This window comes from Azolla caroliniana, unplaced genomic scaffold (genome assembly GCF_043228905.1).
Source record: "Azolla caroliniana isolate FFs.n. ecotype wild unplaced genomic scaffold, voAzoCaro1.0.p SCAF_9, whole genome shotgun sequence".
NCBI lineage: Eukaryota > Viridiplantae > Streptophyta > Polypodiopsida > Salviniales > Salviniaceae > Azolla > Azolla caroliniana.
Genome location: NW_028230444.1, coordinates 20,724,388 through 20,734,496, shown reverse-complemented (window position 1 = coordinate 20,734,496; position 10,109 = coordinate 20,724,388). Strand labels below are relative to the sequence as shown.

Here is a 10,109-nt window from a genome sequence, read left to right as displayed (position 1 = left end):
GAACCACTCTGAGGTGGTTGTGTGGGATTGTTCCATCATCTACACTCTTGTTACTTGTGTCTAAGACAAAAAGAGAAGTTGTCAACTACATTGGGGCTACTAACATATATGATCATTGATAACTACTAATAAACAAAACTTTCGTTGCACTCCCTTAATTTACTATTCCAATGATACCAAAATTTATCATATTTTATTAATTTGCATTTGGCAATATTGTGAGCATCCAATATTAAGATTGCAAAATATTAGGTTTACAAATCTCATGATATTGAATACAAATATAATGTCTTATTTTCAAGTTAGCAAACACACATATGTGTGTACACATGCAAATTTAGTTAATGTGCGCACAAAATGCACAGATGTGCTCAACTGAAGCTAGTTAACAAATGTACAATAAACCTTAAAAGTTTTGCCACATCATGATAATGTATGAACACGTAGCTTTTTCGTTTCAATTAATGAGTGCATGTGTTGCGTGCGTGTTTTATTTAAGTCCATATTCCCTCCAAACAAATGGATTATCAAAATGATTAAAACCACATGTAAAAAGTAAGATGGAAATAAATAAAGTCAACATAGTATGGAAGCTAGATGGGGTTGAAACTTGAAACATGTCTCAAGTCTTATTCTTTGTTGTGATTAATATAAGCATAGAATGTAAAAAGTAAGATGAAAATAAATAAAGTCAACATAGTATGGAAGCTAGATGGGGTTGAAACTTGAAACACGTCTCAAGTCTTATTCTTTGTTGTGATTAATATTAGCATAGAATGTACACATGGAGAACATAAGTTGTCAAAAAGAATGTCATTTGGAATTAAATTAATCAGGAGTTTCATATGGCAAACGGTGTTTTCACAGTGTTGGGGATACGAGGAGAACAAATAATATGCATGAAAGAAAGAGTTACATTAGTGTCTCTTCACCTTCTAACCTATTCTTTGATTGGAAATGATACTCTTAACGTATGTACATACGTATATTTACTATATATAGCACATGTATGCATACATGTAAATTCAATAGAGAGAGATTACTAGAGAGAGAGAGAGAAAATGGTTAGCATGTGTTCAACCTTTTATTTATTTAGCCGACCTAACAACCTTAGCCACATGGTGAATTTACATTATAACATTGAGAAGGATTTATATCACGCCAAATTTAGCCATCGTTATATCTCTCAAAACTTCATTAGGAGTGACTACAGTAAATTTGGCCCAAATTCCATAGTCACATGCCCTCATGCTTCCTCTCAAACTATCTATAATAATACTAAACCTAACGAAGATCAAGATAATGAAAACTTGGAGGTGATTAATAAAACCAATGCTACACTTGAAAGACCATCAACTACTAGCCAACTAACCCAAAGGTGGAAAGATCTCCATGGTCTTAACCAATGGAACGGGCTCCTTGACCCACTTGACATTGACCTTAGGAAAAACATCCTCCACTATGGTGAGTTGGCCCAGGCTTGCTACAACTCATTTGATACCGATGAACACTCCAAGTATACTGGGACATGCAAATTCTCCAAGGATGAGTTCTTCGAGAAAGTAGGCTTAGTTAAAGGCAATGATGCTCCTCCCTTCGGCTACAAAATCGTGAGGTACTTGTATGCATGTTGCTCAATTGACATGCCTCAACTTGTGATGATGCACTCACGCTCACGGGAGCCATGGTCAAAACAATCCAATTGGATTGGTTATGTGGCAGTGTCAACCGATGAGGCCACCAAAACACGGCTTGGGCGGCTTGACATTGTCGTTGTGTGGCGAGGTACAATTCGCCCTCTAGAATGGATACAAGATTTTGACTTTCGCCAAGCAAACATCACACCGCTACTTCCCAAGTCGTCATTGTCAAGAGGGTTGATTAAGAAAGACGAGGGCCAACCCCAGGTTGTGCGTGGTTGGCTCGCCCTGTACACTTCTCGTGACCCTCGATCTCCTTTCACAACCAATAGTGCAAGAGACCATGTAACAATTAGCATTGCTAGTTGATATAAGAGTTATACATATATATATATATATTGTTAATATTTTTGGGAAGTTATTTAAAGACTTGCATAATATTTAAAAAGCTCATTTGTTTTTTTCTCTAATCTTTTTTCATGAAAAATGGTTTGAGCTCATATATTTGGAACTTGTTATGGAGTCAAGGCCTTGAATGAGGTTAGGTATCAGTTGAGGAAGTACATACACGAGGATGTGAGCATTACCATATCCGGACATAGCTTAGGTGTAGCATTGGCAACAATCAATGCATTTGACATTGGCCTAAATGGCATCAATTTGAGGAAAGGTAGAGAAACCAACCTAGTGATAGCGATTGTGTTCGCATGCCCTAGGGTTGGTGATGCTGACTTTAAAAAGAAGTTTGAAAGTTTAAAAGACATAAGAGTGCTCAAGGTTCAAAGTAAGGATGATTTGGTAACAACATATCCTCCTTGGATCGTTGGATATAGAGATATTGGAGAGGAAATCATGTTTAACGTGGCAGATTCGCCTCACCTCAAGAAATCAAAAGTAAACCTTGTCCCTCAAATCGATTGTTTCAATATAACACATTGTTTAGAGCATCTAAAATCCCATGGCCCTTAACTCCCTATTTCATACTAGTCAATGTGTATGAACCATTTTAAGATTTTCTCAATATAGCACATTGTTTAGAGCATCTAAAATCGTACGCCATTTAATCATTAATGTTGTTGGTTTTCCAGAGTAAAGTAGATTTGCACAATTTGGAGGGATACTTGCACATGGTGGCAGGGACACATGGTGTGGGAAAGCCTTTTAAGCTCGAAGTAAATCGAGATTTGTCCCTCGTGAACAAGTCACGTGACTTATTGAGAGATGATTACTTGATCCCCGAGTCTTGGTGGCAAGTCCCATACAAAGGGATGGTGCAAAGGGATGATGGGTCTTGGTATCTCCCAGATCGTGACGAAAGCAGATTTCCTAAACCAGAACCTCTGAATGATATTTAGAAGTTAACCTCCCAATTGTTTCGAGATAAAGGACCATACTTTGAAGCTCTCATTGCACAAACTCTCAATAGTGTCAAAATTTTAGTGTAGACATCCATTCTCATTACATCATGTGTGTTAAGTAGGAACAATCTACATTTGAATTTAGAAATAAATTTGACCCTATAAAATTGTTTTCTTCCATTGTTGCCATATAAGATTGCACAATATATAATAATTCAAACTTGATACTCCATATTGCTCATTGTTGTGAGAACTCAGAAGTTGTTGCCCAAATTGCAAGAGTCATAATATCAAGCCTACAATACCACTCATAATCATATAAATTTTGAGTGTGATTATGTTGTCTAATGTAAATCCACATTAATGTGATTGTATGAAGGCTAATTTATTCAAGCCAACCACAATAGTCTCCCACTATAAATAATTGAATTAGTGTTTAGGGAAAAACGAATGATAATATGTTAAAATTTGAACCATAGAGCCAGTGGTATTTTGGTAAGATACATAAACCTCTTCAATAGTCTCCAGACTCCCACTATGAATAATTGAATTAGTGTTTAGGGGAAAACAAATGATAATATGTTAAATTTTGCACCATAGAGCCAGTGGTATTTTGGTAAGATACATAAACCGCTTTTGCAGAAGCCATAGACACTAACACGAATGCTGCGAGAAAGTGTAACAAATTCAAGTTTATGTGAGTGCGGGGAAATGTGTCTGCAAGCACGATTGTGAGATGGGGAAATGTGTTTGCAAGCACGATTGTGAGATTCTCAAACACGCATATTGTCTCTCTTTCTCTTGTGATTAGCTTACCCTAGTGGTAAATTGTTACACTATTATCATTATGTATTGGGTTTGAAACCCAATTTCTCACCTCTTTATTATTCCATAAATATACAAATATATCTTAATTTACTAGTGGCATGTAAGGGTTGAACCCATGACCTCATAGTCTCTCTCCATTGGGCAACCTTACCAACTGAGTTACATCTATCCATTTGGCCTCTTTCTCTTTCTCACTCTCTCTATGAACGAGGGACTTGTTTTGTGCACGGACATTGTATGTACATATTCATGAAGGTGAACGGAACGGGTTCGGGTGTAAATAGGCCTTTCCGATCATGGACGAGGGTTTAGGGGGGATTAGCATTTAGGTCCAGGGCCCGGGCTCTTTCCCGAGAGATGTCCGGCAGGGTTCGGACAAAGAGACAGACAGGCCCTGCTGTCCTTCGGACATACGTACTTTTGGGCCCGCCCACCATTCGGCCCAAATGAAAAGCCAGAAAAAGCAGAAAGCAACAGTGACAGTGACACTGATAGCGAGAGAATGGTGGGAGGGCAGCAGATCAATCCGGAAGGTAGGGTAGAGAGAGAGAGAGAGAGAGAGAGAGAGAGAGAGAGAGAGGCGAAGCACAGATCAATCCACAAAAGCAGGTGGACAGGTAAAGGCAGAGCTCCCCCCAATATAGGTGCTGTGTGTAGCTATGGCACTTCATTACAGGAGCTTCATCTTCATCTTCATCATCATCATCATCAGCATCTTCTTCTTCTTCTTCTTCTTCTTCGTCGTCGACGCGCAGGGATTCGCGGAAAGAGAATCCTCGCTTACCCGAGGCTCACGAGTCGGTCTTCTTCGCGGCCGGGGCATAATCGATGAAGAAGCCATTGACAGTTCCTCGGGGGGCATCTCCCGTGTAGCGGAAGGATGGAAGGGGGCGGTAGCATCGGAGGATGAGCGGTGCTCGGAGCTCGGGAAACAGATCATGTCGGAACGGGGCGGGAATGCAGCCGATGCGGCTGTGACCATAGCCCTGTGCATAGGAGTTGTATGCCCCGGGGTGAGTGGCATCGGTGGGGGTGGGTTTCTCCTGTTCCATGGCTCTTCTTCTTCTTCTTCTTCGGCTTCATCCCCAAGAATCACCATTGCCTATGACTTCCGAGAAGTCGCCCCTGCCGCCGCTTCTGAGGTCAGTCACCACCATCATTGTATATATACCCTCCCCTAGATCTCTGGTATCACACCTCGTGATACAAAAAAAAATTTGAAGCTCCCCCATCCATGATCTATCTCTTGGATTACTGCCACAATACCTGCAAAAATGTCTTAAAAAATCCCAAGAAAATGTCTTAAAGTACCTTGAAATCACAAGAAACAAACTCATGTTATATACATACCACAATTGGTAGATCTCCAATCATTGTATGTATATATACCCTCCCCTAGATCTCTGGTATTATCACACCTCGTGATGCAAAAATGAAGCTCCCATCCATGACCCCTTGGATTACTTCCACAATACCTGCAAAAAATGTCTTAAAATACCTTGAATTCACAAGAAACAAACGCATGTTATACACATAGATCTGGTATCACATCTCGTGATACAAAACAGAAGCTCCATCCATGATGCCAAACAAAATGTCTTAAAATCCCTTGAATTCACTTACCCTAACACCACACGAGATCCCGGACAGGACATGTATTCTGAAGATGCTGAATCGCAGACCAAAGGAGGGCTTTCCGTGGCTGTGCCAGGTGAGGTAGCCGGTCTACATCTAATGTGGGAAAGGCATGGCATCCTGCCATGGCATACCCTAATAGAACCTGCCATTGAGCTAGCCGAACTAGGGTTCACCGTCAGCAAATACCTCGCAAGCTCGCTCAACTCATCCGCGGAAGACATCCTCGCAGACCAGGGATTGCGAGAAGTGTTTGCTCCCAATGGGACCTTGCTTCGAGCCGGAGACGTGTGCGTCCGGACAACTTTGGCCAACACGTTGCGCGCCATAGCTTACCAAGGGCCCGAGGCCTTCTACCGAGGCCCCATCGCGGATAACCTAGTGAAGGATGTGCGAGACAAGGGAGGCATTCTAACCCTCGATGATCTCGCATCCTATCGTGTCCAAATCCGTGACCCCATTGTGGCCGACATTCTCGATTTGACTATATATGCTATGCCTCCACCATCTTCAGGAGGTGCAAGCTTGGCCATGGTAAGACAAAGATTCTCCATCTCCCTCACCCTCTCTATACATACATACATACATACATACATACATACATACATACATACATACATACATACATACATACATACACACATACACACATATCATACATACATACATAAGTAGGGTTTATGCTTTATGTACACTCCACAAAAGCATCAAATTTTAGGGCTTGAAAATCAGGTGCTCAACATCTTGGCTGCATATCCCAACCCTCGAGAAGCCGTGAATGGATCATTGGGCTTGCATCGTATGGTCGAGGCATTCAAGCATGCATTTGCGGCTCGTATGTACTTGGGTGACCCCGATTTTGTCGACGTACAGGAGGTGCTCTTGAATATGCTCAATTCGACATTCGCATCGGAGCTACAGAAGCTCATCGATGATGACCACACCTTCCCTCCCCCTTACTATGGATCCATGTGAGTTAACATAAACCTTGGTCTTCCCCACATGACAATTCACTACATGCATTGTTTTCTTTCAATATTCTACAGAGTGGTAATTTGTTGCCTTTGGCCCCCATCTTTTGGGTACCGTGTTACGGGAACAGTTAGTTTTAGTTTAGTGTGCACTGTGGACCACCGGAAAGTTAGAACAAAGTGTTAACGTGTGAATTTTAAGAGGTTTCCTATGCTTGAAAGCAAAGCATGCCTAGTATAATTAATCCAAGGACTTTAAAGCAACTCATGGTTTTTCGATGGATGGGTTTTTGATGATTTAATCAGATGGGATCAAGTTGATGACCATGGCACTTGCCATTTCAATGTCGTTGATGAAGATCGTAATGTTGTGTCCCTGACTACTACGGTGAACGAAAAGTTTGGGGCGAAATTCATATCGAGGTCTACAGGCATAGTATTGAACAATGAAATGGATGATTTCTCAGTACCTACTAGTGACCCCGGAGACTCGCCACCTGCACCCAATAACTTTATCCAACCCTTCAAGCGTCCCTTATCATCCATGTCTCCTATTATCGTTCTCAAGGCAAGTATGACGGAGTTTTTTTTATTATTCTCGAACTTTATATATGTTTGAAATGAACTCAACTCCTAACATATAAAGCCAAAGTATCTATACCGGATTTCATATGTTTTGTTTGTTTGAGATGCTTAGGATGGGGGATTTTTAGGAGCTCTTGGAGGAAGTGGAGGAACAAAGATCATAACTACAACAATACAAGTCTTTCTAGACATGTTTTGGAAAGGATATGGACCTCTAGCATCTATAACAAATCCAAGGCTTCATCATCGGGTATTTATATACTTCATTTTTTCTATTTTAATTGAAGAGGTTAGGGGAGTTGGAGTTGAACTCTTGTGTTAGAGGGCAAGGGTGAGAATCATTCATGCAAAAGTTTTGTCAGAAAGCTCAAAGAAACTACATTAGGGAATATGGGACAACTAAATGTTCAAAGTAGAATTTACAAAACGTGAATATGGATAATGTGTGCACATATAATATATATGCAAATAGGTCACTCATATTTGTCTTCTTTAGTTGATGCCGGATGTATTGGATTACGAAGATTGGACAACGGTAAACGAGGAAGTGGTTAAGGAAAAAGAAGACGTGGTCAAGTACCTAGAAAGTAAGGGACATATCACGACTGGGACAACTGGTGGCATCGCACATTTGATAATAGAGGAGAAGGTGGAGCTAATGTGCCATAGCAAAGCACTAAGTGGGAAAATGTTGGCGAGTAGTGGGAAGCTTATAGCTGTAAGCGATTTTAGAAAAGATGGTTATCCAGCTGCCTATTGATATTTAGTTTATTTATTTTCTCTAAAACATGTATCATGCAATACTTGTACAAGCATTCATTAAAAATAAAATCCACAATGCACTCAAGTATTTATTTCCGACTACAATCGTCAAATTCAAATTGTCATTGTTTTTCATCGGCATGAAAACCCATAGCACAAGAAGCAAAACTCACAAAACCCAAGAAACATCCCAAAGAATGAACCACGTTTGTGCATTCACAAAAGTAATGTATCCATGACAAAGACACCACATATGTAGTAAACGACAACTACTATTTTATCTCCAATACAAACATGAGTCCTCAACAACATACAATGACCAGAAAGACTTGTATTGATCGGTATCCAAGAAAGTACCTATCAACAACTCTCTCATACTAAGTGAGGGCATGGCATGTAATGCTCTCTCTCTCTCATACGTATACACACTTGCTCACTCAAATTTGGCCTCATGGACGATAAAAACACAATTGGATATAGATAAACAATTGAATGATAACTTACTTTGATTTTATAGGTTACCAATGGATGTAGGTAATGATAGGTACTCTTAAATTTACTAATCATTTCTAGACTCAAGTCTTTAAAATTTTGGAAACTACTTTGAGCATCCTCATCTAATGGTCGAATTAAGTGACTCAATCAAATTACTAGGGATGTGTTTTGAGCCTATATAACAAAGTTGAATCGTACACAATAGGAGTAATATCTACCCCCCCTCTTTTTTTTAAAACAAAAGATACACCCTAGTATTATAAAATCATATGCAATACAAAAGTTGATGGCTGTTTCGGTGAGAAGAACCCCACCAAAACAAAGCTAATGCTAACCATAAATTCATCCATCCATTCATGAGGAGAAAGGGACCTGAAAACATTTTCGATTCATGGATATTTGCAGCCTCCATGCCGATGAGAGATGATTGAAATAATACTTTGGACATCGGAATCGCTGTACACCTGTAGTTATCACTCCATTCCACAATATAACATTTCAGGTTGAAAACTTTCTGAGCAGTTTTTGTGCTTTCAAAGGAGCACTACATTTAATATACATGTTGATCAAATCAGTTGCTACGTATGAGCCTTTTCCATCAACCCTTTTTCTCACAATATATGCATGTATTCTAGAACCCTCACAAAGATCCTTCCACCAAGTACAAGCTTTGAGAAATGACACAACATTGAAATGTTCTTTTGACATTCTCTTCTTTTCTCTTAAATTTCCCCTGTTTTAAGTTTTTGACCGATTCCCTTGTACTCTCATCATGGCCGATTTGTTGAGCATAGTCAGCAATAGCAACAACTTTCCAGCGCCATTCCTCATAGTCGATTTGATGTGTATATACAAGAACAACACATATTTGTACACCATATCTCCAAGATTTTTATCGTCTACTCCTCCCAAACTGCAATTGAGCATTCAATGTAACCTATAGCACCCAAAATCTGTAACAACAGAATGTCCATAAACAAAGTTAGTAGACATTGTTTCCCAAAATCATGGGAACAATATACATCCAAATTATGTGTTCTCCATCTTCCCTAAAAATGAGCATAGAGGTCCATATCCTTTTAAAATGCATTTGCTTCCTGAAAATGGCATCGGCATGGCCTGTGAAACTTTCATATTGACCACGTTGTCGTGAAGAAAACCGTCCACAAGTAGAATCGGTGCACCGGGGCGTAGGAACCGGCTCTTCATGCCCGTACGCCTTATATTGTACATAAGGGAGAATTAGGTACATAGAAGATCCGAGGTAGGTAGATTTAGTGGGTAGGAAGAAAAGGGGAAACGGCTCCTTCCTTGCCTATAAAAGGAGGGAGACGAGAAGGGGGAGGGGATCGCGTTTTAGAGAGGGGACGAAGTGCTGTTGGGTTGTCGACCGAAGGCTTCTCTCTCTTCCATACTCGGCAGCTTCTTTCTGTGCAGGTTTTCGGGAGGCTCGCGCTGCTCTGAGGAATGCCCGAGTGCTTCCGGCAGCACCTCCAATCTACTCCTTTCTTTCTGAGCGTTTACGAACAGGCATCGACATCTATTCGTCGGCCTGTTCAGTTGTAACCGAACTCGTGTTTCTTGTTGTTTGTCTCTGATAATATATACATACATAACTTCGTGTCTCTCTGTGTTGGTTTCCCGCTCGCGTCTTGTGTCGAAGGGCCGTGTCCCTGTGAATCTACGCTCGCACGTAGTGGGTCTCTTCCCTTCTCCTTTCTCTCTTGCTCTTCGGTACAAGACCCCTGAGGTCCCGCCTCATTCCACGCATCCGCGAGGAATACCTCGACATCTTGGTGAACCCGACGTGAAAGAGGCGGCAGAAGAGTAGAAGA

The 10,109-nt window shown here is 40.6% G+C and overlaps 2 protein-coding genes across 2 annotated transcripts; both read left to right on the top strand.

Moving 5' to 3' along the window:
* Positions 1-1,118: 1,118 nt before the first annotated feature.
* LOC147860555 (phospholipase A1-II 1-like) lies at positions 1,119-2,995 on the top strand. Its single transcript, XM_087324121.1, has 3 exons — positions 1,119-1,985; positions 2,169-2,534; positions 2,729-2,995. Exons 1-3 carry the CDS (start codon positions 1,119-1,121, stop codon positions 2,993-2,995), a joined length of 1,500 nt encoding a protein of 499 aa, XP_087180247.1.
* Positions 2,996-4,446: 1,451 nt separating this feature from the next.
* LOC147860554 (glutathione hydrolase 1-like) lies at positions 4,447-7,876 on the top strand. The gene is made up of 6 exons (XM_087324432.1): positions 4,447-4,968; positions 5,477-5,995; positions 6,194-6,432; positions 6,739-7,000; positions 7,130-7,267; positions 7,514-7,876. The coding sequence occupies exons 1-6, from the start codon at positions 4,486-4,488 to the stop codon at positions 7,775-7,777; spliced, it is 1,905 nt and encodes a 634-aa protein (XP_087180558.1). The 5' UTR covers positions 4,447-4,485; the 3' UTR covers positions 7,778-7,876.
* Positions 7,877-10,109: the final 2,233 nt, after the last annotated feature.

What these genes read in the sequence shown, in the direction of transcription:
- LOC147860555 (XM_087324121.1), top strand. Translation starts at nt 1,119, where the DNA reads ATGGTGAATTTACATTATAACATTGAGAAGGATTTATATCACGCCAAA. An exon ending in CCAATAGTGCAAGAGACCAT is followed by an intron (nt 1,986 to 2,168) that starts GTAACAATTAGC and finishes TATGGAGTCAAG; the next exon opens with GCCTTGAATGAGGTTAGGTA. An exon ending in CTCACCTCAAGAAATCAAAA is followed by an intron (nt 2,535 to 2,728) that starts GTAAACCTTGTC and finishes TTGGTTTTCCAG; the next exon opens with AGTAAAGTAGATTTGCACAA.
- LOC147860554 (XM_087324432.1), top strand. Translation starts at nt 4,486, where the DNA reads ATGGCACTTCATTACAGGAGCTTCATCTTCATCTTCATCATCATCATC. An exon ending in CCCCTGCCGCCGCTTCTGAG is followed by an intron (nt 4,969 to 5,476) that starts GTCAGTCACCAC and finishes GATCCCGGACAG; the next exon opens with GACATGTATTCTGAAGATGC. An exon ending in CTCCTATTATCGTTCTCAAG is followed by an intron (nt 7,001 to 7,129) that starts GCAAGTATGACG and finishes TGAGATGCTTAG; the next exon opens with GATGGGGGATTTTTAGGAGC.